A 26,181-nucleotide genomic window follows, 5' to 3' on the forward strand; every position below is an offset into this window, starting at 1 on the left:
TGAGGCTGGGGTCAAGGCATACAGACGTGCCAAGGAATTTGGCTACAGTTGTCGTATTCCTCTTGTTAAGCCACTCCTGAACTACAGACAACGTCAGAGGTGTCTTACCTGGGCTAAGAAGAAGAAGAACTGAACTGTTGTCCAATGGTCCAAAGTCCTCTTTTCAGATGAGAGCAAGTTTTGTATTTCATTTGGAAACCAAGGTCCTAGAGTCTGAAGGAAGGGTGGAGAAGCTCATAGCCCAAGTTGCTTGAAGTCAAGTGTTAAGTTTCCACAGTCTGTGATGATTTGGGGTGCAATGTCATCTGCTGGTGTTGGTCCATTGTGTTTTTTGAAAACCAAAGTCACTTCACCCGTTTACCAAGAAATTTTGGAGCACTTCATGCTTCCTTCTGTTGACCAGCTTTTTGAAGATGCTGATTTCATTTTCCAGCAGGATTTGGCCCCTGCCCACACTCACCAGACCTGAACCCCATAGAGAATCTATGGGTTATTGTCAAGAGGAAAATGAGAAACGAGACCAAAAAATGCAGATGAGCTGAAGGCCACTGTCAAAGAAACCTATGCTTCCATACCACCTCAGCAGTGCCACAAACTGATCACCTCCATGCCACGCCGAACTGAGGCAGTAATTAAAGCAAAAGGAGCCCCTACCAAGTATTGTGTACATGTACAATAAATGAACATACTTTGTAGAAGACCAACAATTCATTTTTTATTGGTCTGATGAAGTATTTTAATTTGTTGAGATAGTGAACTGGTGGGTTTTTTGTTAAATGTGAGCCAAAATCATCATAATTAAAAGAACCAAAGACTTAAACTACTTCAGTTTGTGTGCATTTAATTTATTTAATATACAAGTTTCACAATTTGAATTGAATTACTGAAATAAATGAACTTTTCCACGACATTCTAATTTATTGAGATGCACCTGTATGTGACCCTTGACCACAAAAGCAGTCATAAGTAGCATGGGTGTATTTGTAGCAATAGCCAAAAATACACTGTATGGGTCAAAGTGATCGATTTTTCTTTTATGCCAAAAGTCATTAGGATATTAAGTGAAGATCATGTTCCATGAAGAGATTTTGTAAATTTTCTACCATAAATATCAAAATGTATTTTTTTATTAGTAATATGCATTGCTAAGGACTTCATTTAGACAGCTTTAAAGGTGATTTTCTCAATTTTTAGATTGCAAAATGCAATGGTAGTACCAAGGTTTATGTCCAAAAAAATATGGTATTGCCATGTTACTTGTCAAAAAAGATCTGAGATTACCATTTCCAAAAAGCATGGTATTATCATGGTACCTGTCCATGTAAAACATCAAATTGTATTCTGTTCATTGTATTGTATTCTGTTAAGACAGTGTATTAATATGGTACCTGTTCAAAAAAATGCACCCTTATCATGTACTAAAACATGGCAATATCATGGTATCTGGCCAAAGAAACATGCTTATCATGTCCAAAAACGTGGTTTTACCACAATACATGCCCACAAAAACATGAAATTATCATTCCTGAAAAACATGGCATTACCATGGTACCTGTCCAAAAAAACAGGAGATTCCCTTTTCCTAAAACATTGTATTACAATTGTGCATATTAAAAATGTGCAGTTACAATGGTACCATGTTAAAAAAAAAACATGGTATTACAATGATTCTTGCCAAAAAAATGTTTCCATGATAGATGTTCAAAAACATTATATTGCCATGGTAGTACTATGCATAGTAATTTATCATTATCATATCTTCCCAGACTTATTCTGGGCCAGAATAAGCTAGGCTGTGAGCTAGGCTTTATGCCGATAATCAAAGTTGGATGACTGATGTGTCTGCATTTTTCTTTCTCTCTTTCACCCTAAAATAGCCAAGCAACTGTCAGACCCCTGAACAAACAACATGTATCAACCCACCTCAGAGACACTCAGAGAGCCCTGCACCAGTGGATGCCAAACCTAGTTTGGGTAAAACTCCAGACCCAACCCACTTTTATTGATAACATTTGTCTCTTAAGGTCATACCTTTTATTAATGTTTTGACCCTCTCTTTGCACTTGACCTTTATAGATGACAGGCCAAAAATGGAGTCTGGTCCTATAAAGCCTGTATCTCCTGGGCCTAGGCCTTCAGATTCCACTTTAAAGAAAGGAGATGCCCCAAGTCTTCCATTATTAACCTCTTCTTCTCCAGAAATTGCCTCTGATGTTCCCTCTCATCCTTCAAGTGGATGCATTAAACCAACTGCTGCAGGGGAACCGGAATTTATTTCTACTTCAGCTACCAAGGCTCAGACGCATCTGGTTAATTCTGGTGGGGACTCTATTGGTGAAACTTCTCTCAGACTTTCTGCTTCGCCCACAACGTCCCTCAAAGTGGTAAATGGCCTTGCCGAGTCTCCATCTCCTTTATCAAGCTACGAAGAACCTGAGGTCCAGGAACCCCTAGAGATATCATTGTCCCACGAGGTTCAGCTGCCAACCCAGGGTACGTCATCCACAGAGGAGTCCAGTCAGGAAGTTCCAGTGGCCTTGGAGGAGCTCCAGACAAAGCACCTCCCTTCTCTAGCTGTACATGTGCCCTTGATCCCAACCATACAGGCCTCTTCAAGCACCTCCTGCACCACTACTGTCCTTGGACCACCACCTGGTTTGGGACCACTTGTGCAGCCAGTTGTCCTTGAGGTGCCAGAGCAAAACAAGTCCTCAGACAATGTCCAAATAAAGGTTCAGGATGCTTCAGAATCACAAACTCAGAACAACTCTAGAAAGTTCATACCCTCAGGTATTTGTTCTTGACATGATTTGTGTTAGAAATCAGGCAAAATTAATAGTTGCTAATTGTATTGTCCTTTTTGTCATAGCTCAGCTGTTTCTGTTGTACCAAAGTCTTGGAAGAAACCAAATGAAGATGTTCTCATGGTGGAAACGAGGGAAAATGAGGTGAGATAGGCTATTATTCTTAACAAAAAAAGTAAATGAAAGCATTTTTATTACTTAAGATAAAAATAACATACAGTACCTGGGAAAAACTCAAAATAAAATAATTTTAGATGTTTTGTTTTGGATTTTCATGGCTCAAAACATCTAAACTGTTTTTGTATTTTTTAAATTATTTTTATTTTATTTTATTATTATTACTTATTTATTTTGATTTTTGGGTTCATAAAAAAGGCCTACAAAAAAAACAAACCTAATTAAACCTTTACAGTCCTTCTGCATTAAACATGAAAATGTGAAAATGTAATGTTTTTAATAATATTAAATAATAAAATAAAACCTGTAAAATAAAATCTAAATGAACAGACTGTGGAAAAAAGTATGAATAAATTTAACTAACAATAATAGTGAACACCACTGGAAACTAAATTGAAAAGACAAATTTTTAATTTAGTGGATATTTCTGTCTTTCCCGTTTAGTTTTCTGTGGTTTTCACTCTATTGTTACGTTAAAATAATGGTACCCTGATGGTGGAAAAGGGATATTGGGATGTTGGAAAAGGGAGAAATGCAAAATCCCTCCACGTAACAAAACAAACTAATGATATTATTATCATTGCACAAACCACTATGCAGTCATTCATCTCCCATAACACCTCCAGGCCCTTGTGTAATGCTGCTTTTCTTCGCTTCACATTAGGAGGAGACCTCAAAGGACAGCTCTGCTGGTGATGAGATGGTCTTACAAGCAACCTTAGGGCCCTACAGCAGCCCCTTTACAGTGCCTGAGCACCAGGAGAAGCTCTCAGAGGAGAATGATGAGACTGAAACAGAGCCTTTCAGGAATGGGGTGGAGACAGAGAGCACTGACAGTGGCGTTACACTCGGGGACAGCAGGGGGTCCATGTGTTCACCTACTCCACTCATGCAGGAAGGTAAGACTTCCCACAGGAACTAAATGAAGGTCTGATCTTTTCATTTAGGTGAAGATTAGGGGTGTAACGGTACATGTATTTGTACCAAAGGTTTTGTGTGTACCGAACAAATAGGCTACAGCATCGTTTTAACCACTGCACGAGTGGAACTTGATCAGAAACTTCCAGTTTAATATATTGTTACTTCTGATCTTTCAAATTCTGACCATTTTTTCAGAAAATTCAAACAATACATGCCATTTTGGCGCTTTTTGATGTGGCGAGACAGATCGCTATATAAACGCCTTTTAACGTGAAATAAACATGAATGAACATCTCTTGACTCATGCAATCACTCAATCATTGTTTTAACCACGGAAAGATGTCAGTAAAACAGCTCGTAAACAAAACGTCACGTAGCATTTCATTTACCTCAGGCAAGTCATCAGTGTCCACAGCTTGTTTGTTCGCTAGAGAAATGAAGTGTCCACAGCTCGTAGTGTGCTATAAAGTGTAGTGAATAGTATTTTTTTTTTGATTTACCTGTTGGTGATGTCTTAATTATTTAATGCACGTTTAAATAAATCTGTTATGAAACGTTGTGATAGCCACTGTGTAAATGAATATATTTCAACAACAAATAGGCTAGAAATTTTATAATTTAGAAGTTAATTTAACAACACTGAATTGAACACTGAATTGAACACGTGTAAGAACACTGGTTTACAACACTGAATTTTCATTTTTTGGTGAACTATCCCTTAAATTACTCACCCTCATGTCGTTCCAAATCCGTAAGAACTTCGTTCATCTTCAGAACACAAATTAAGATATTTTTGATGAAATCCGAGAGCTTTCTGACCCTGCATAGACGAAGCTATGAGAATACTTTTTGTGTGCAAAGAAAACAAAAATAATGACTATATTCAACAATTCGTCTATATCACATACGTAAGTGACGTATGTACGTGGATATGTTGTTTACATTCAGATCAAAGCGGAAATAACGTAAACAGCATATCCGCATACATTGCTGCTTACACAGAACAGCATATGTTGTTTATGTATGTGATGCTCTCCAAATTGGCACCAGGGTGATGTGGAGAAGACGAATTGTTGAATAAAGTTGTTATTTTTATTTGTATTTGTATTTTCGTAGCTTCGTAAAATTATTGTTGAACCAGTGATGTCACATGGATCCTTGCTACGTTTCTGAACCTTGATCGTCTAAGGATCCTTGGGAGGGTCATAAGGAGGGTCAGAGAGCTCTCGGAATGCATCAAAAATATCTTAATTTGTGTTCTGAAGATGAACAAAGGTCTTATGGAGTTGGAATGACACGAGGATGAGTAATTAATGGCAGAATTTTCATTTTTGAGTGAACTATCCCTTTAAGAGTTTTGTTATTGTTTGCATCACCAAAAGCACTTTACAATCGTATACTGTTTTTGTTGATAAATTGCATAATATAGCTGGCCTACTATTGCTGTGCTTTTTCCACCCCAGGTCTTGTGCAGTCTAATGGAAAGAGACAGTATGACCGGGACTTCCTGTTGGGTTTTCAGTTCATGCCGGCCTGTGTGCAGAAGCCAGAGGGACTGCCTCAAATCAGCGATGTGGTGCTAGACAAGGTGGTTTTTGTTGTTGTTATTTCTTATGTTGTCAGAAGAGTTGGATTCCTTCTGGAATTCAGCTGTCTGACTGTTTCTTGGAATTTGTAGACATACACACAATGTGCATTTGATAAATAATAGTATTACTGTGTCATATATGAAACATATTTAGGATCGTGTGACACTAAGTAATGGCTGCTGAAAATTCAGCTTTGCAATCACAGGAATAAATTACGTTTTAAAATACATAATAAAATAGAAAATAGTTATTTTAAATTTTTATAATATTGGTGTTTTACTGTATTTTTGATCCAATAAATGCAGCTTTGGGGAGCATAAGATTTTTGAAAACATGCCATACATGTCTAATCAGTGTTATTAACCTCATAAATATGCAAGGTAAATCTTAACCCATATTGTACAATGTGAAATCCTGTAACCTGACTGCTCAGGTTAACAGGGTGATCCAAACCTTTTTCAAAGCCAAAAACTCATTCTTTGCCTACTTCCCTAAAAAACTGGAAAACAGGACATTTTTAGTCTAATGCTGCTTAAAACATGTAAAGTACAGTAATACAAGTATGTTCCCTTGACTTCTAAACTTGAGCTGAGCTGCACTCTTTAGCCATGAAACTCCCTTGATGTCCTGTTTCCATTAAAATTGCATTACGGTTATGTCATACTTGGCAGTAGGCATCATTTAGCCTAAAGACGTTAGAAAATAAATGCCCCGCCCCTGTTCAATGCAAACTTTTAAACTTCAGTCTAATCTGTTGATACAGTGAGTTTGTCATTGTCATTGATATATACTTTCTCAGTTACTGTTTCTGACAACACTGGTTTCTGTTGTTCTGAACGTACACGCAATACTTTCAGTTTCCCATTTCAGTTCCTAGATTTTACTTTGCATGTGTACTCGCTCACATCTGTTTCTGCCTGTTCTTGTTCCCTCCGTCACAAGCTGACTGGAGCGTAAATCATTAAACATGTTGTTGATATATATAAATAACAAATGGAGCTGGTCTCCATGGCAAATACTGTTTCCCCTCAGTGCTGTAGGGCAAGGGAAGGCTGGTCTCAAACCCGTTTCTCTCATACTGGTTTTGATAAAGATACAAATAGGTTCAGCTAGTCCAAGATCAGCATAAGCAGGAGGGGAGGGAGATCTGGTGTTTCATTCATGTCACAGCTCTATTTCTCACCGCGCCTCCTGCTGGATAACTCTTGGAAATGATCTCATCTGTTTCAGATGAACCAAAACAAGCTGCCGCTGAGGTCTGTGGACCCCAGGTTGATTTCCAGGGGCACTCCCCAGGACTTCACTCCCGCTTTTGCTGACTTCAGCAGGCAGATGCCAGGAGGACATGGTGCTCCAGTGAGTTTTTATAAATCATATACTCCATTACAGACAAGAATACCAAAAACAGCTAAGGTGTTCTCACACAAAAACATCTTGATCATCAACCCATTCAAGTATGATTAAGATATTTGGGAGAACAAATAGCTTAATCATAGAAACATTACTTTCTTTCTTCAGATTTTGGGGTGAGATATAAGTAATTGTATTTTGCACAAAGTAAATTAAGCCTTTTTTGGGGCCATTAAGTTTTTTTTTTTTTTTTGCCTTATGACATTATTTTCATAACAATTAACCACATTACTCCTCTAAATTCTCATTACTGCGTTAATGCAAAAATCATTACTATGAACAACAAAATTGTCAAAATTTTTATTTTAATATTACTGCTTTTAATTTGTTTTAAAAAACTGTTTCTCCCCTATTTTCTAATATTATTTCACAGTAAAAACATGAAATGACTCAAAAAGTAAAACATCCACATATATTACTGTAATGTGAATTTGGTGGTGAAATGTGCATAATTTTATAAAACATATCATCTTATTTTTTTCTTTTGATTCATATGTGAGATTCACCCGGATTTTACCTCCATTTTACATCGTAACACTCTTTTTTTGTATCTGTATACTTTATCCAAAGCTTATAAACGTGCGGCGACTTCAACCACGCAAGATCATCGTAAACGTTTCTGTTATTGATGACGTTCAGCTCAAGAAGGCAGAGAATGCCTGGAAACCTGGGATGAAGAGAGAGAGTGCGATGGATGACCCAGAGGCCCTGAGAACCCAGGTGTGGATTTCTGCTTTTTTATTACTATTATGCATAAATGTTTGAAACATTCACAGTAAAAGAAGCACTCAAGACGTCAAGAGACGCACACTTGAGATTGAATTAGATTGTTGTCACATATGGTGGCTTTTGTTATTGTCAGGCACAAGGGTTTTATTTGCCGTTCTCACATCCTTGAAGTCTCGATTTGTCACTTTAAGCGAAAGCATGTTTATTTTATCTGAAGGTTGTTTTTGATTTTGAACTGCAATGTGTTGGAAATCAGTTGTTTTTCTGGCATTTCAGGAGTTGTTCCGAAGAGTTCGTAGCATTTTGAACAAGCTCACGCCTCAGATGTTCCATCAGCTGATGAAGCAGGTGACGGATCTCACCATCAACACAGAGGAGAGGCTGAAGGGAGTCATCGACCTTGTGTTTGAGAAGGCTATAGATGAGCCCAGCTTCTCTGCGGCCTATGCCAACATGTGTCGCTGCCTGGCTACGGTACGTTTCGTACACTTTGGCATTGCACGGTTGTGAAATTTCCATGTTTGCGTTAATTTGCCTCGTATTATTCATTCTTAAGTATGTCATGGGAATTTCTTCCTCTTGTGATCCAATTGTAGCTAAAAGTGCCCACAGCTGATAAACCTAATACCACGGTTAACTTCCGGAAGCTGCTATTGAACCGCTGTCAGAAGGAATTCGAGAGGGACAAAGTGGACGACGTCGTACTTGAGAGAAAACAAAAGGAACTGGACTCTGCCACATCAGTAATTATTTAATAATGATTATCAAGAATTAATTTAGACTTGCTTGTCTTAGAAGTCTTTTTGACTTTCTGTCTGTAATGGCCTTTTACATTTAGCCATTTAACAGACGCTTTTATCCAAATTATGACAATAGAAGCAATATCTATGAACAATATTCACTTGGTATGCTCCGATCTGCCTTTTTCACCTCTGATACGGATTCCAATATCGGGGATTCAGTATTGGTCAATACTTTGAGTTCTGAAACTTACAGAATGTTTTTTTTTTTTAGTATAGTGACCTCTTATATGTTCAAAGATCAAGGGAATTTTGATTTCTCAGTTCATGACCCCTTTAAAAGGCATTATTGAAAGCATTATTGGATTTATGTGCAACTCTTTTTTTTTGTAGCCCACAGAAAGGGAAAGACTGCAGGAGGAGCTAGAGGAGGCGAAGGACAAGGCTCGGCGTCGCTCCACGGGAAATATCAAATTCATCGGTGAGCTGTTCAAGCTCAAGATGCTGACAGAGCCCATCATGCATGACTGTGTGGTGAAACTACTAAAAAACCACGACGACGAGAGCTTAGAATGCCTCTGCAGACTCCTCACTACCATCGGCAAAGACCTTGACTTTGAGAAAGCCAAGGTAACTTGCCCAACAGTTTGTTATTTTACATTCTGGAGCCGTATTGATTCGTATTTCACAAGATCAGTGGTGAAAATCCCTTGGAAAGGGAAATTGGAAAGGCATAGAATATTTTGCATTTTATTTAAATCACCTTATATGACCACTATGGAAACTAGAAGCACTGTAAAAACTCACCTCACTAATGGAAAAAGTATGGTCCGCTAAGCAAACTGCTGAAGAACTTCCCTCTGAGACAGGAAGGGAACTAGTAAGTAGGGTCTGAAATTAACACTCGTAAAGCACCAAATGAGATTAAAAATTCTTTTTTGCCATGACATAGGGTTGATTTGTGAGGAATTGCAATATAATGCATGGTTAAGGTCAAATTGTTAGAGTTATAGTGTAACCCTCCCTGATGTAAGTGACAATTCAGTTTAAATTAAAGACATACAAGCCATCTAGTAAAGAAAACATTTTCTGTGACCTGCACATCTTGTAATGACTTGTACCTTAGTGGAAAAAAATTGCAATTTATCTAGGATGCTAAAGATTAAGTTTTATATGAAACCGCTTAAAGGGATACTTCACCCCAAAATGAAAATTTTGTCATCAATCACTTACCCCCATGTCGTTCCAAACCCGTAAAAGCTTTGTTCGTCTTCGGAACACAATTTAAGATATTTTGCATGAAAACCGGCAGGCTTGTGACTGTCCCTTAGACTCTCAAGTAAAATACACTGTCAAGGTCCAGAAAAGTATGAAAAGCATCGTCAGAATAGTCCATCCTATTCCCAGTATCCTTGTGGCGCGGCTGACACAGAACAGCGTACGCAGTATGCGTATAGCTCAGATTCGCCAAAATGGTGCTAAGCTGATGTGGAGTGACACAGAGGAGACAAATTGTTGAATAAAGTCATTATTTTTGTTTTATTAGCCTAAAAAATATATTGTCGTCACTTCATAACATTACGGTTGAATCACTGATGGCAGATGGACTATTTTGACGATACTTTTCATACTTTCCTGGACCTTGACACTGTTACTTATTTGGCAGTCTGTGGGACAGTCGCAAGTCTCCTGGTTTTCATCCAAAATATCTTAAATTGTGTTCTAAAGACGAACAAAGCTTTTACGGGTTTGGAACAACATGGGGGTAAGTGATTAATGACAAATTTTTTATTTTGGGGTGGAGTATCCCTTTAACATTGTCAAGAAATATTCACAGTATGGCTGGTAAATATTGGTCAAAGTTTGGCAAAACGTCAATTTCAAACAGATTTTTTTTTAACAGGAAGGTATTTCATAAATCATGTGCAGATGTGCTTCCTCAAAGTTAAGTTACTCAAAGAGAATTATTGGATATCCTGGAACAATTCAATGCCAGAACCTTGCAAACATTGGCAAATCCTGTAATTGGTTTCACCTTCACCAACTGGACTAATAAAATCTTGCATAAATTCAGCCAATCAGAGTAGAGCTTGACATTTTCAGAAAGCTTTTCGCCATTTTTGTGTGCGATATGCATCAGACAGGCGGTCTGTGTGAGGCTGAGACTGCAGTATATAAGGATTGGATCTTTATTTAGCACAAAAGCTGAATTTTTAGATGAATTCTTAACTAACCACATAATCACTGTTGTTTACTTGGCATTCCTTCAGCATGCCTCTGCTGTTTGTTTGTCTGATAAAATAGGCTTCTAATAAATCAGTCCAGTACTCTGGGAAGGCAGCGCTCAGCAGGCCACTAGAGATCATGCTGTAAGGTGTTAACTGTGATGCTCAAAGAGGAAGGGCAGGTTCTAATTGTTTTGTTTGTGTATTGTAGGAAAATAGTTCAAAACAAGACCTTCTCGTCCAAAGAGATCTCTGCAGTTGGTGCTGTGACTGTCATCTTAGATGCATTATGTTGTAGTAAGCATCTTCTAAATAGCATGCAGTAAATGAAATTTTCCCAGCGCAGCTCCTTATTGTCATGGCATGACTGTGGTAGCTTTGAGATTTTCATCTTTAATCTGATCGTAAAGATGTTGAAATGGCTTTGTTATTTGAAGTACTTCATTGAAATGGCATTCAAGCTGTACAATGGACTAAGCCTGGAAAATGTCATTTAAATATGATGCAATGCAAAGCAAAAGAATGAGGAATATTCAGGCATGGGGGTAAATATAATTGAGCACTGTACACACACAGTCTAAATGTGTTCCAGCTGGGCCCAACAGACGCCCATAAACCCTGGAGCAAAGTATTAGGCAAGAGGGTAGATGTTTTCTGTATCCTTCCTTTCTTTCTTGCTGACCTTGCGGCAGGAACTTCAGGCATTTTTCAGCTCGCAGGGAGTCAGGTCGGGAAATAGGTTCTGCATTTATTGACCTTATTGATTTCGGAGGAGTTCTTGACCTCAAACATTACTTTTAGATTTACGATGGCTCCCATAATGGAAGGGTACAGGAAGATCTGTGTTACATGATCACACATCGCTGTCTGTCTTCATTTATAATCAGTCATTTTGCAGAGATTTTGTGATCGACATGGACACATGAACTTAGTGTTTGATATTCAACTGATATGTTTTTCATCACTCGCTGCTCTGTGTCCTTGAATAGCCCCGTATGGACCAGTACTTCAACCAGATGGAGAAAATTGTCAAAGAGCGCAAGACATCGTCACGGATACGGTTCATGCTACAGGATGTGATAGATCTGAGACTGGTAAGTGCCATGGGGGATTGTGATTGTGTTTGTTTGTATGTGTGTGTTGAGAGAGCGTACAGAAAGGCCTGGTTTTGATACAAGTAACAGGGAAAAGCAAAAACATCTGTGTGGTGTTTTTGCTCCCTTATTTTTTTATTTAATTTACATAATCTATAGTGCCTTATGAGTCACAAAAGTATTCTGAATTTACTTACTTGGGGTTTCTTTTATAATTATTGCAAATTGTATTTGTGATTTTGCGGCCAGTAAAATGTTGTTTTTAAAAGAAAACCTCTTCTTTGCTCACCAAGAGTGCCTTTTTATTTAAAAAAATAAATAAATAAAAATTCTAGTGGTACAGTACAGTAAAAGGAGTAATATGGTGAATTATTACAATTTTTATCAATTTAATGTATTCTTGATTTAAAAAAAGTGTTAATCTCAAAAAATAGTATTTTAGATAATTTTAAAATGCATATAACATTTCAAGTTTTAATATAAAGTATTTAATAAAAAAAATCATTTTAATTTATAATGATTTATAGATTATAATTTATATCATTTTAATTTAAGATATGGATTTTATAAATGTAAAAATATACGTTTAAACTAGTAATCAGAAACAGGAAGACTGAACTCAATGGCCCAGAAACAGCCACAGGATAAATATAGCATCAGCAAGGTCATAACATTTGGACATGACATTAAATTCATATCTGTTTGCAAGTGGCATAGTTTAGCTCGGTGTCTCTCCCCTGCATTCCTCAGTTTTTGTTTTAGCCTTTGAGTGATAAAAATGTGTGCGAGAGAAGAAACAAAAAGAGGAGGGATACTTCTTTCCACATTGTGAAGCCTTTATTGTACCCAGCTTTAAAAATAAATCTGAATAGTTTGTTGTTTTATATAGTTTCGAGGTAATTGTAATGTATTCCCAGATCCATTAATCACAGATATCTGATTTCTCTCTGATTATTTATATTATCCAGCATAACTGGGTGTCCCGGAGAGCAGACCAGGGTCCTAAAACCATAGAGCAGATCCATAAAGAGGCCAAGCTAGAGGAACAGGAAGAACAGAGGAAGGTTCATCAGCAGCTTCTGTCTAAGGACATAAAGAGGAGGCCAGGTGAGATCCACAGCACTACCTCACAGCATTTTAGTGTGTTTCTCTAGCTATAGCAGACCAACTACAGCGCCACCCAGAGGACAAAACCACAATTGAAGTTCTCAGAGATGAGGCATGAAGACATCAAAACATTAATGGGAACATGTTTGGAGAGGAGAGCACATTAATGGTTAACCAGGTTTAATTGTGCTTTTGGGTTTGTTTATGTGACAGTAACTTGACAGTTTTCTTATTATTTCAAATGAAAAAAAATCTGATCTAAAAGAGTAAGGAATATGACAGCTTGTGAGTAAATCATGACAGAAATCCAATTTTTGGGTGAACTATATTTCAAAGTTTCAAGAACTGAATTTTGTGCTAGTTTGTGATCATGTGATTATTATTATTATTATTAGCAATTTCTCAGCAATTTCTAACTGTTAAAGTGTTGTAGAGCTTGACACAACTAGAAATTAGTTATGTATAAAATAGAAATGTATCGTTTTAAAACTGATCAAACTTTTTTGATATCTTAGTAATTTTCATGGTCACTTGCAAAAATTCCCTTTTTTTTAATTCCCTTAGATGTCCAGTTATTGAGGTAACATATGAAAATAAGAAATATGCTTGGAATTAAGATTGAAAAGCTGACATCATTAAAAAATCAAGTTTAAAAAAGAAATATGCTTGGAATTGTGCTGAGGCCTCTTAGTGAGTCCTGGGCCCCTGTTTGAGAACCCCTGCTTTAAACGTGTAATAAAACCCTTGCCATTTCTGATTTCAGTGTTTGGTGGCTATTATAGGCTAGTGGTGATCTTTTGTAAAGTAACCCTGCCCTGTGTCTTTGGTTATAGATCAGAGAGATCAGCGCTCGCAGAGGGAGGAGACGTGGAACACTGTGCCCACTACTAAGAACAGCAGGACCATCGACCCCACAAAGATCCCCAAGATCTCCAAGGTGAAAAAATGGTTAATGCACAAACGCTTCATATTTTACACATAAACCCCATTTTTGAATGTGAATCAGAGGGTAGAGTGGATTGAGGTAACACTGCCACCTGCTGATTATAATCACAATTGTTAAGTGCAGGTTGACACTGCCATGTGCTTTAACGATCAATGATGAGTCATTTTAGCATCTGTGATGTAGTGATGAGCTAGTAATACTCTCGTACCCTCTATGACCTCTGAACCTCAAACAATCTCCCACTTCAGCCTCAAATCGATGAAAAGATCCAGCTGGGTCCGCGGGCTCAGATCAACTGGATAAAGGGCAGCAGTGGAGGAGCCAAAGCTAGTGACTCTGGTGAGGAATCTCCAGAAAAGATTCATGACTGCTCATTCAGTAAAGTTTAGATTACTGTTTTACATATAACATATATGTACACTTTACATTCCCATATTTCCAGAGTTAACACGCTCTGCCAGTAGCACCCTGAACCGTTATTCAGCACTACAGTCGTCCACGTCTCAGCCCAGCCCACCTCCAGCCCAAAGCTCTGATTCCGATTCCAGACGCCCACTGGGAAGGTACCCAACAGATGAGATACAAATGTAGAGTTTAAATGTATAAAAGTTAGCCATCTTTTCATTTGTCTTATTTTGTATGTCTCTGCCAGTCGAGGGAGCACCGGTCGTGAACGCAGTGAAAAGCCGGTGAGTTTGGGGCCGTCACGACCGGGGCCCTTCAGCCGAGGTAGCAGCGCAAAGGAGCTAACAGACAACGTGGCCCCTCAGGAGACATGGAGGGAGGGACCTGACTCACACCACACAACTCGCAAAGCCAGCATCTCAGAGGAGAAATGTGAAATAGAGAACAACAGAGCCACGGAGACATGTGAGGAAGGAACTAGTGAACACACATACATTAAAGCTGCATTTTCCATTTCTTGTGTACTTAACATATACAGTATATTCTAAATACTGAGCTTCTGTTTCACTGCAGTGAAATCTGAGACGCTGCAGGTCGCTGGTGTTTCAGAGAAGCCCATCCTGTCTGAAGAGGAGGTCGAGCGGAAGTCCAAATCCATCATTGATGAGTTTCTGCACATTAATGACTACAAGGTACATCACAGGAGCCTAACACCAACCCACAAGTAACAAAAACTCCCAACATTTACAATGAAAAAAAAAACTACTGTTCAAGAGTTTGGGGTAACTACGAATTTTATTGTTTTATTTTTTTTTGTTGTTGTTGTTGAAAGAAGCAGTTAACTTTTAGCATGGATTTATTAAATTAATCAAAAGTGACAGTAAATACATTTATGTTATAATATAATTGTGTTTCAAATAAATGCTGCTCATTTGAACTTAGAAAAGATCAAAAATGAACATTATAGTGCACTGCAAACATCAATAACAGCTTTAATTTGTGAAGGTAAAGTGGGATGATTCACAGATAGGTGTGCCTTAAAATATTCAAAATATTAATAAAAACTATTATAGTATCTCAGTGATTCTAAAAGAACACTGTGTTTAAATAATATTTTTGAACATTTAATAAAAAAGTACAACATGCATTCTCATCAGCTTCCTTGTCACTATTACGCTACAAGAACATTTTACCATATTTTTCAATCATTTATGTAAAAATTCAGTTTAAAACAACACAACTTTTATAGACAAGAATATATTATAAAAGGCTTGCGCAGTCATAAATGTATTTTTTTAATGTCAATATGGCCTTTTTCATTTCTTCACCTTGATGTATTTAGAAAATCTCATTTTCATTGTAATATGTGTGTGCCTGACATCATACATCTTTTCATTATTGTGTTTGATTAAGGATGTGTAAAGTAACTTTGAATATCTGCTGTGTGATTGTTTGTCAGTGCTGTAAACCATTTGAATGTGTGCTGTGTCTGTTCATGTGTGCAGGAGGCAGTGCAGTGTGTAATGGAGATGGATCAGCCCTCTCTGCTGTTTGTGTTTGTGCGCATGGGTCTGGAGTGCACACTGGAGCGCAGCCAGAAAGCCAGAGAGCACATGGGACTGCTGTACTATCAGCTCATTCAGAAGGGCATCATACCCCATTCCCAACTCTACAAAGGGTAAGCACACACACATTAATATCAAATGTATTTACTTTCTTACTGTGGCAGTAAAGCACTGTGGTTTGTCCCTGTCTCTTGGCTCTGTAGGTTTTCAGAGATGCTGGAGCAGGCTGATGATATGGCCATAGATGTTCCCTTCATTTGGCTTTACCTGGCTGAGCTGCTCAGTCCTTTGCTGAGAGAGGGAGGAATCAGTATGAGAGAGCTGTTCAGGTCAGGATTCCACACTGAAAAAGAAACGTCTTATGAATTCTGTTTGGTGCTTTTGTGTAATTTGTGATTACAAGGACATTCCAACCCTAAAAACCTATGATATGTTGTTGTTGATTAATAGATGGATGTTCTTTTGGGGTGGAATCTCCTTTCAAAGGACGTTTTAAGAAATGCATGTACTGTTAACGCTCCAGTACAAGGTCAAGATATTATTCATATTATAAAACAACGATGTCGTACAACTTATATTAATAAAATAACTTCGCTACTGAATCTCTACATTATATTTCTCCATATCTCTCTCTCTCACGGGCTATTTACTTGTTCATTAAAATAAATGAAATCTTTAAAGCAGGCAGAATGGTAGTAACTGAGCCGTCATTTGTTTGTTAATACATTTTTTTAACATCTAATCAAAAAGCATCCTCAGCTACCCTGTCACTATTACGCTAGAAGAACCTTGTACCATATTTTTCAATAGTTTATGTAAAAAATCAGTTTAGAACAACACACACAACTTTCGTAGACAAGAATATGTCATCGAAGGGTGGACTACATCCAAAGCAGGTTGTGCAGTCAGAAATGTTACAGTTTTGTCCATTTTTTTTGACAAAGTCGATATGGATATTATCTTGTTATTTGAGACTGGTAATCTGAATAAGATGGACTACAGAATTCAGTACTAAAAAATAAAAGAAATAACTTCTCTTTTTGGAAACATGCCATTGTATTGGGTCTATGACTTCTGGGGCTTTAACAGTTTGGCAGTGCACAGTAGCTGCAGTCATTCCGGGTCCTTGCAGGCTCCAGCTGTCATAGTGATTCAGTTTAGCATCTAATGGAGATTTGTTTTGTTTCTGCAGTGAGTTAAGTAAACCGCTACTCCCTGTGGGAAGAGCTGCCATCTTACTTTCTGAAATACTGCACCTACTATGCAAACAAATGGTAAGCTTAACTTTTGTTGACATGGTGTTTGGAGCATTGACATCATCTTTATCTAGTTGACATCTGTGTTTAGTGCTCCTGCGTGATGCTTTTCATGCATAGACACCTCTATGACTGTAACAGTATTCAGTAAAGTAGCTTTGTGTATTGTTTTTGGTTCTGCGAGTTTGTGTGTTTATATTCGTCTGGTTGTGCTACAGAGCCATAGGAAAGTTGGAGATTTGTGGAGAGAGTCTGGGCTGAACTGGGCCGACTTCCTGCCTGAGGGAGAAAATCTTCCAACCTTTATCTCACAACAGGTGAGAATGTAGTCTAAACACCCTTCCCAGATACAAATTTCCACTGACTAGACAAAGCAACATTTATAAATGAAGTACATTTTTTATGACAGTAGTTCAGCTGTTTTCAAATTTCCAAAAACCAAACCTACTTTAAAGCAACTTCTAGAACTGTACGAAAAAAATCAACTAGTTCTGTCTTGTTCCTCTTTTTCCAGAAGTTAGAGTTTACTGTGTCAGACGTCTCCCCTGTGTCCCAGGCCACAGCTAAACCCGGCCTCAGTCCTGAGGAGCTCTTTAAACAGTTGGAGCACCTTCTGCTGGAAGACATGGCTAGTGATGAACAGATCTTCGACTGGGTCGAGGTGAGACCGATTCCATGGACCTCTCTTATATGGATCAAGCAGTTCTGCAAAGCCAAACTGTGTTCAAGAAAGCTGCTTTTCTTTTCAGGCTAATTTGGACGAATCTCAAATGAGTTCCTCTCCATTTTTGAGAGCTTTAATGACAGCTGTTTGTAAAGCAGCAGTTAAAGGTGAGCAAACTACTTGCTCTTGGGCCTTTTATATAACGGCTTCATCTCCATCTTCCCTTTACCAATTACTTTCATCTTTTTCTTCTCCAGATGAAAGCCCATCCTGCAGAGTGGACACTGCTATCATCCAGAGACGCCTGCCTATATTACATAAGTACCTTAACTCGGACACCGAGCGGCAGCTGCAAGCACTTTACGCTCTTCAGTCTTTGATTGTGGCCCTGGATCAACCACCCAGTATGTAACAGATGCAAATAAAGATGCCAAACTAAACGAATGACTTCTAGGATTGTCATGTTGATCTACTTCTTTTTGCAGATTTACTCCGAATGTTTTTCGACTGTCTTTATGACGAGGACGTTATTTCGGAGGACGCTTTCTATCAATGGGAAACGAGTAAAGACCCAGCGGAACAGCAGGGAAAAGGCGTAGCGCTGAAGTCAGTCACTGCTTTCTTCACCTGGTTACGTGAGGCAGAGGAGGAGTCTGAGGATAATTGACATAAGCAGGTGGCCGACGCCCAGACGCCCCCTACTGACACAAATACAAAAATGCATTCAAACTAAAGGAACTTTGAAACGCTGGCCAACTTGAGCTGGAACTCTCTCCGAAACGGAGGGAACACTAAATACTTGTATCATATATATATAGAAAATATTTTTCTTTTAAAGTTTGACTTTTTTTTTCTTTTGTTACTTTTAAAAGAAGAGACTTAAGATAGGTTCTGAACTCTTTAATTTATTATTTTTTTAAGAGACTGCAAGTATGGAGTTCTATTTAACATTTGCAGGCAAAAAAGAACATTGATAGAAATAACAGAATAAACATGTATCATAACAATTATATTAATTTTGTTTAAATGTGTCAGCAGCCTCCCTGGATTCATGTGATTCACTTCAAAACAAATAAAATGTTTCCTCAGAAATAAAAAAGAAAAATGCATTTTTGGCTCGAGGTGGGAGCTGGTCCAGGATTGGCTAATGTTGCTGAAGGTTAAGACTGTTTTGAGAAACACCTGCCACTGGTTCTTCTGCTTTGGCTTTTGCTCAACTGACTTTCTGAATAACATGGGAAACACAGTAAAAATGAATATGCATCCTGAATGGAATAAAAATTCAGACATCATCATCAAATACCTCACCTGTATGCATTAAAGGTGAAGTGCAAACACTAATGCAAGTCAGAAAATTGCCAGGATTGCTCAGTGTACTTGTAATGAAGAACTACAGAGGAAATGTTAAGCTTGTAAATACATTAAAGAGAAAAATAAGATTTAAAAATGACCCCGATGGTGTGCTGTTTGTCTTTGGAGGGAAATTTACAGGATTGTGCTAATACGCCAGATTGTTTGCTGATGTTTTTTTTAATTGAATTGATTTTTTTAACCTAATTTTTGACAACATTGTTTAATTTGTCCCTTTTTACTAAAGATTGAGTAATTCTTATATTATATATGCATATATAATAATACATATAATATGAAAAGTATGTCAAGAAACTTTTAATTTCATATAATATTAGTTAATTTAGATCTTGAGTGTTTAAGGCTGCAGAACTACTTATAAATTACACGTTTATTAGTCTTTCACCATTATTTAATTCTAAACATCTAATTATGTGTCCTTGAATACATAGTATAATAAAAAAAGCAGTTCAAATATATTTATATGAATATGTTTATATATAATATGAAATATATTCTTTGGGATATCTTATTTGCTTTATTTATTGTTGTTTGTATGTTTTCGCTTTCTTTTCTTTTTTATGACATATTTATTCAATATTAACATGATAAACGTGCAATTTGCTTTCCAGAAATACAATCAGTTAACAGCAAATCTTTTAAGATATTGTGACATGAATTTTACATCAAATTGACTACAAAAGTAACTCATGAACAATAACAAATAAACAAATCCAAAATAAATAAATAAAAAGTTTTAAGAGGAAAAGATTTTTTTTTTTTTAAGGTTAAAAAAAAAAAAACACCATCCTATAAGTATTAATATTGTTAAACAGTCACAACCTGTAGAGAATCACACAGAAAAATATTTCTCACGTCTGGAGGCAAGTGATCCATAAAAGGAGACCATATATTTTATTTATTGTTTTCCTAATTAACTAATAAAATTGCTTAGCATTACTTAATGTAAGCTATTTTATTAACATCAAGTTAACGGAAACAGCCAGTTAGGGACTTTTACTTTAAATTAGCCGGAGACTTTTAATGTGTCTGGTTTATTCCCACAACTCCACCGTATATGCGTACGTGGTGACGTCAGACGTACAAAGCGTGTGCGCGCAGCTACTGAAGTGTTGAATTGGTAAGTCGTTATTTATATGCAACTTGTAATGAATGAAGCGCCGTTTATATACTAATTGTTGATTACTTTTAACGTTACCTTTATTTCAAAACAGACACAAACCATATTTAAAATGATATGTCGAAATCCGTATCACGCACAGATTTGCGATAACAATGCACTAGAATGAATAACAAAGGGTCTGTTTTGAGTCTAAGTTGCCTAACTTGCCTGGAAAACATTTTGAGTATCATAGAACGTTTTGTCTGGATAGACAGCTTTCCAAACACAAACCTAACGTTACCTGCAGTCTGAGCGTTTCTGTCTTTCTTCGTTCACTTGCAGAGATCAAGCAGCAAAGATGTTCCGGCCCAAACCCACACTGAAGGACAGACAGCACCTCTACAAGCTGATCATCAGCCAGCTGCTGTATGACGGCTACACCGCTATCGCCAACAGCCTGATCAGTGAGGTGAAGCCCCAGAGTGTGGTGTCTCCATCAGAGCAGCTCATGCAGCTGGCCAAGACAGGTATGACTCGATCACTTATTTTTACTTAACTAAACAAGTGCCTAATAACTACTTTCATCTACTTTTTTTCTTTGCAATAAAGAATACATTTACTCTTTACTCTTACACTAAAGCATAAGTATTACATCATAAAAGATTTTAACAAGCAACTGAATAAGAGTTCTTTAAAGGGACAGTTAACCCAAAAATTTAAATTCTGTCATTAATTACTCGCCCTCATGATGTGTCAAACCTGTAAGGCCTTTGTTCATCTTCGGAACACGAATTAAGATATTTCTGATGAATTCCGAGAGCTCTCTGTCCCTCCCACAGACAGCAAGGATCCTACTATGATCAAGGCTCAGAAACATAGCAAGGAGATAGTTAAAATTATCCATCTGACATCAGTGGTTCAACCGAAAATTTACGAAGCTACAATAATACTTTTTGTGCGCAAAGAAAACAAAAATAATGATTTTTTTCAACATTTCGTCTCCGCGTCACCCTATAGCACCATTTTGTAAAGTATCAAATACGTGAACAGCGTATGCAACGTATGTTCGAGGAAACGGTGTTTACGTTCAGATCAAAGCATAAACAGAGAGCTCACGGAATGCATCATAAATATCTTAATTTGTGTTCCAAAGATGAACAAAGGCTTTACAGATTTTGAACAACATGAGGCTGAGTAATTAATGACAGTATTTTCATTTTTGGGTGAACTATCCCTTTAAGGCGAGTTACTGCAAGTGAATAGGGTAAAAAAAAAAAAAATGTTATCGCCTTACTTACTCAGTTGATTGTATGTAATCAAGCAAATTATGTATGAACAAATCCCTCTGTAAAAACCTTCAGGATACAGACAGTGTAAAAACCTTCAGGATACAGACAGGAATAAAAATACTGAAGTGGAGATTTATGGCTCCGTGTAGGAGAAAAAAACTCAGTTTGAGAAAAACGCCTTTAAAAATATGTATTGTAATTGAAATCTATTGACACAAATAGATAAAGTGCTATAAAAAGAAACACTAAACAGTGTCTTTTGGATGTTTTCTTTCCACTAGTCTGAAAAAAAACTTTAACTTCTTAAACTTGCCAGGACAGGTGCATGAAAAAAACAGTGTTTTTGCTTGCAGTGTCTCCCCATTAAAGAATTTTTGCAAGGAATAGTAATAAAATAATTCTAAACTTAATGTGAAAAGGGTCTATTTTCAAACAATTAGCACAAACATTTTGCTGTTTTACACAGCTTAGGGATGAATTCCTCTTACCAAAAGTCAATTCAAAACACTTTGCAACGTACACAATTCTTTTTTCTTCAAAGCGATGACAAAAAGAGCATTTGGGTGAAGTACAATCTGTATGCTTATTATTTACTAGCTCACAAATATCAATCATTTTAAAAGAAACTTGGGCAACTTTGTTGGGCTGAAGAAATGTTTATCGAAGAAGCCAGAAAAGTACTTTAATCTGATTTCATAGGAATGGAGAATGATGACAGTGCGGTACAGTATGCCATTGGCCGTTCGGACACCGTGGCGCCTGGTGTGGCCATCGACCTGGAATTTGATGCAGATGTGCAAACCATGTCCCCAGAAGCATCAGAGTATGAGACCTGCTATGTGACGTCTCATAAGGGTCCGTGCCGTGTGGCCACCTACAGCCGCGATGGGCAGCTCATAGCCACGGGCTCCGCTGACGCCTCCATTAAGATCCTGGACACTGAGCGCATGCTGGCCAAAAGCGCCATGCCTCTTGAGGTGAGTGCCTGGATGAGTTGATTTTCAAGTCACCTTATCTCTTTTCTAAAGGCATGTTATAGATCTTATTGTGAACATTGCATTCAGCTGTATTTTTATTTTGTACAAAATTTGCACCCACACCTCTGCAACGTTTTTTTTTTGGTGATAATGTTTAACTTGGATGCACTGCACAATTCAGAATAAAAAAATCAGTTTCATGGTGGCTTTAATATTATGTAGTTTATTCCAGTTGGACAACCTGACTGTGTAATTCTGTTTTCGATTTAGGTGATGATGAACGAAACGGCCCAGCAGAACATGGAGAACCACCCTGTAATCAGAACCTTGTATGATCATGTGGATGAGGTCACATGCCTTGCTTTTCACCCGACCGAACAGATCTTAGCCTCTGGCTCTCGTGATTACACCCTCAAACTCTTTGACTATTCAAAGCCATCTGCAAAAAGAGCCTTCAAGCACATACAGGTATAAAATCAAGCTAAATCATGCCTCTAAATTAGTTTGAAAAGGTCAATTTGAGTTTTGTGGTCCTTCATTTATTGGAGGTGTACGCATGGAATGTTTCTCCCTTTCATTTTCTACAGGAAGCTGAAATGTTGCGCTCCATCTCCTTCCATCCATCCGGAGATTTCTTGCTAGTCGGCACACAACACCCAACCTTGCGTCTTTATGACGTTAACACTTTCCAGTGTTTTGTGTCCTGCAACCCTCTGGACCAGCACACAGACACCATCTGCGGAGTCTGTTACAATCCCAGCGCTAACAGCTACGTCACCTGTAGCAAAGACGGCAGCATCAAGTTGTGGGACGGGGTGTCGAACCGGTGTGTGACCACCTTTGAGAAAGCCCACGACGGCGCTGAGGTCTGCTCGGCTGTTTTCTCCAAGAACTCCAAGTATGTTCTGTCCTGCGGGAAGGATTCTGTTGCTAAACTCTGGGAGATTTCTACAGGCCGGACTTTGGTCAAGTACACAGGTAAAATGGAGAATTATGGGTAGGTTTAGAATAGATTACCCAGGCTAGATGAAGAATGCTGATTGAGGAAAAAGGTGTGCATTTTATTTTTTAAGCAGTCTCGATACTGATTCCTAAAATCTTTTCTGTTCTGTCGCTGCTGAATTTTTTACTTAAGATGTTAATGTTTGTGGTCAGTATTAAATGTTATCCAAAAAAAGTCAGTGTACTGCAACATAATAGCAAGAAACGTTCTTTTTATTTGTCTGATTTCTGGGCAAATGACTCTTATGAACTGATTTATTCTAAAACATATATCGTAACCAGTGTAGCCCAGTTAACAAGAAAATTGCTCTAATCACGCCACCTGTCCGGTGTTTTTCATTGCGGCTCGCACACTCTGCTGCCAGCTTACCCTCACTATGTTTCCTGTCACGCAGGTGCAGGTCTCAGTGGGCGACAAACACACCGCACTCAGGGTGTTTTCAACCACACGGAGGACTATGTGCTGCTGCCGGACGAGAGAACCATCAGCTTGTGCTGCTGGGATTCACGCACGGCCGAGAGGAAAAACCTGCTCTCATTAGGCCACAATAATATTGTGCGCTGTATCGTACACTCACCCACCAACCCCGGCTTCATGACCTGCAGCGACGACTTCAGAGCACGCTTCTGGTATCGCCGCACTACCACTGACTAGGAGTGTGTGCTTCTTGTATCAGCAACTCACAAACACAGAAATTTCCACACTGTTTATGAGTTCGCAGCCTTGTTTGCCAAGCATGTGCATCATTTAACACACAAAACCATTTTTCAAAGCATCAGAGAACTTATGACTGCAGTACCTTTGTATTATATTTGGGTGGTGCTGTTTTACGAATCATCTGAGATCCATCGTTTTCAGAGTTTTAGAACTTTACTGATGTTACCATTTAATAACATCAAAACTGTCAGCTGTGAAGTTGCATTGATATTATACTCGCAGCTAGAGACAAGCTAGAAACTTTTTTTTTTTTTGTGTTATTTGTGTATCTGATAACAAGTAGATGAGTACTATTCTGTCATGGCAAGTGCCTAGAATGTCATCTTTTCCATTTCGATTTGTGTACTGTGCTCTTTGTTTTATATTAAAAGACTCTGGGAGAATTGTTTCTTGTGCCATTCGATTTTTTTTTTTTTTTTTTCAGTTTTTGAATGGCACGGAATCATTGTGCAGCTTGCTGTTGAGCAAACTTTGGGTTAAGGATTTGAACAAACTCCTGACCCCAAGCATTCAACTTTGTGGTGTAACTCGTTTTGAAAACCATTCAACCATGAGAAAATTCTGAGAGTAAAAAACCCGCTAGACTTATACTGCCATTAAAAAGTTTGGGAAAGTTTTTCTTCTGAGGAAAAATTTTATTTGATTATAAAATACGTTAAAAACTTTTTGTTGTAAAATATTGTTACTATTTAAAATAAGTATTTTGAATTTGAATATATTTTAAGAATTTTCAGCGTCATTACTCCAGTCTTCAGTATCACATGATCCTTCAGAAATCATTCAGATATTTATTTAAAATATTTAGTGTTATTATAAATGCATCCTTTCCAAATTAAAGTAAAAAAAAAAAAAAAAAAAAAAAATCAAACTAACCCCAAACTTTTCAGCAATATTATACAATTAAAGAATGAGCCAGAACAGTATTTAGGACCTAGCTATAGAGATTTGAAAGTGGGCTTTTTGACTACCCATAATGCCTTTGCATTTATCAAAATGATCATCAGTATTTCCTTCCTCAAAGCTTTTTGCAGTCTTCGTTTGGTTTGTTGAAAAGCATCTATCCTGCAATCAGTTTTGCAGATTGCAGGTTAGATGCTTCTCAACAACTTCATTTGTAAATTCAGTGTGGGTTTTGTTTCATCTGTTTTTTTGTTTTTCTATTATTATTTGTGGCTAATGGTTGAAGCAAAGCTCTCACAGAAAGAGATGTACTGAAAGGAAACAGTGGCCACCAGCACAGCCGCATATAGACAAAATGACACATTAGTCATTTACAGACACTGCAACCAAACACTGCTTGCAGAGTTGTTCTGTAGAATCCCCTGTAGATTCAGACATGTGACTCAGCAACATCCTCATATGTTAATGTGTGTGGTGGACAGTTGCTTAAAACCTGATCTGCAATTGCTACAAACTGCAATTCAAACAGTTGAACACTGCATAAGTAGTCACAGTGCGGTGGAACGTAACTTGTGTACATTTAAAATCTGTGCTAGTATTTTTGGAGTTTCTTCAGTAATGTCAAATGTCAAGGTGATGATGAATTTGTAACATCTATAAATATGGTTTTCCCCTCTTTTTCAAGGCTAAATTCCCTGGAGTTTGTCTAAATATTTGACGCAGAAGGGTAATTCCTCATACTGTTTCAAGATCCTCCTTTTCTTGCACTGGTCAGGCTCTTAATAGTGCTAGTACAAAGCCACATTCACAGCAAGTGTGGCTAGTGTGTTTACTGTGCAACAGATCCGTATTTATTCGTTTGGTTTCAGGGAAGGTCAGATGAGCTCATTGGCTTCACAAAAGAAAGGTTTACACACCTAAAGGTGGAACAAGTAATTACAGAGTTGTAATGTTTGTCCAGAATATACACAGCTTCTACCAGACCGCAACTGGAAATTATAGCATTAAGATTATATAGATGATATAAATATATTTGAATACACACACACACATACATATATATATATATATATATATATATATACATACATATATATGTATGTGTGTGCGCGTGTGTGTGTGTGTGTGTATATATATATATATATATATATATATATATATATATATATATATATATTTGTAGATGCGAG

General features: G+C 37.6%; 2 protein-coding genes across 2 annotated transcripts in view; both read left to right on the top strand.

The window, feature by feature from the left end:
• The window catches only part of LOC109050304 (eukaryotic translation initiation factor 4 gamma 3-like), a 41,856-nt gene extending 22,774 nt beyond the window's left edge, over positions 1 to 19,082 (top strand). The window contains exons 10-34 of the mRNA XM_042734041.1: positions 1,878 to 1,974; positions 2,077 to 2,790; positions 2,875 to 2,948; positions 3,646 to 3,880; positions 5,366 to 5,490; positions 6,722 to 6,847; positions 7,472 to 7,621; positions 7,907 to 8,104; positions 8,227 to 8,373; positions 8,764 to 9,000; positions 11,585 to 11,689; positions 12,658 to 12,796; positions 13,630 to 13,733; positions 13,991 to 14,081; positions 14,185 to 14,305; positions 14,395 to 14,612; positions 14,721 to 14,839; positions 15,653 to 15,825; positions 15,916 to 16,041; positions 16,905 to 16,986; positions 17,187 to 17,285; positions 17,483 to 17,629; positions 17,718 to 17,799; positions 17,890 to 18,036; positions 18,118 to 19,082. Of these exons, the coding sequence (XP_042589975.1) occupies positions 1,878 to 1,974; positions 2,077 to 2,790; positions 2,875 to 2,948; positions 3,646 to 3,880; positions 5,366 to 5,490; positions 6,722 to 6,847; positions 7,472 to 7,621; positions 7,907 to 8,104; positions 8,227 to 8,373; positions 8,764 to 9,000; positions 11,585 to 11,689; positions 12,658 to 12,796; positions 13,630 to 13,733; positions 13,991 to 14,081; positions 14,185 to 14,305; positions 14,395 to 14,612; positions 14,721 to 14,839; positions 15,653 to 15,825; positions 15,916 to 16,041; positions 16,905 to 16,986; positions 17,187 to 17,285; positions 17,483 to 17,629; positions 17,718 to 17,799; positions 17,890 to 18,036; positions 18,118 to 18,299 (4,038 nt within the window). The 3' untranslated portion in view covers positions 18,300 to 19,082. The remainder of the gene's footprint in view (positions 1 to 1,877; positions 1,975 to 2,076; positions 2,791 to 2,874; positions 2,949 to 3,645; positions 3,881 to 5,365; positions 5,491 to 6,721; positions 6,848 to 7,471; positions 7,622 to 7,906; positions 8,105 to 8,226; positions 8,374 to 8,763; positions 9,001 to 11,584; positions 11,690 to 12,657; positions 12,797 to 13,629; positions 13,734 to 13,990; positions 14,082 to 14,184; positions 14,306 to 14,394; positions 14,613 to 14,720; positions 14,840 to 15,652; positions 15,826 to 15,915; positions 16,042 to 16,904; positions 16,987 to 17,186; positions 17,286 to 17,482; positions 17,630 to 17,717; positions 17,800 to 17,889; positions 18,037 to 18,117) is intronic.
• Positions 19,083 to 19,967: 885 nt separating this feature from the next.
• LOC109049958 (cleavage stimulation factor subunit 1-like) lies at positions 19,968 to 24,477 on the top strand. Its single transcript, XM_042734042.1, has 6 exons — positions 19,968 to 20,123; positions 20,448 to 20,632; positions 22,094 to 22,371; positions 22,642 to 22,839; positions 22,959 to 23,349; positions 23,769 to 24,477. Exons 2-6 carry the CDS (start codon positions 20,464 to 20,466, stop codon positions 24,026 to 24,028), a joined length of 1,296 nt encoding a protein of 431 aa, XP_042589976.1. The 5' UTR covers positions 19,968 to 20,123; positions 20,448 to 20,463; the 3' UTR covers positions 24,029 to 24,477.
• The last annotated feature ends 1,704 nt before the right edge of the window (positions 24,478 to 26,181 follow it).

The sequence above is a fragment of the Cyprinus carpio genome, chromosome B11 (assembly GCF_018340385.1).
Source record: "Cyprinus carpio isolate SPL01 chromosome B11, ASM1834038v1, whole genome shotgun sequence".
In the NCBI taxonomy this organism is placed as follows: Eukaryota; Metazoa; Chordata; class Actinopteri; order Cypriniformes; family Cyprinidae; genus Cyprinus; species Cyprinus carpio.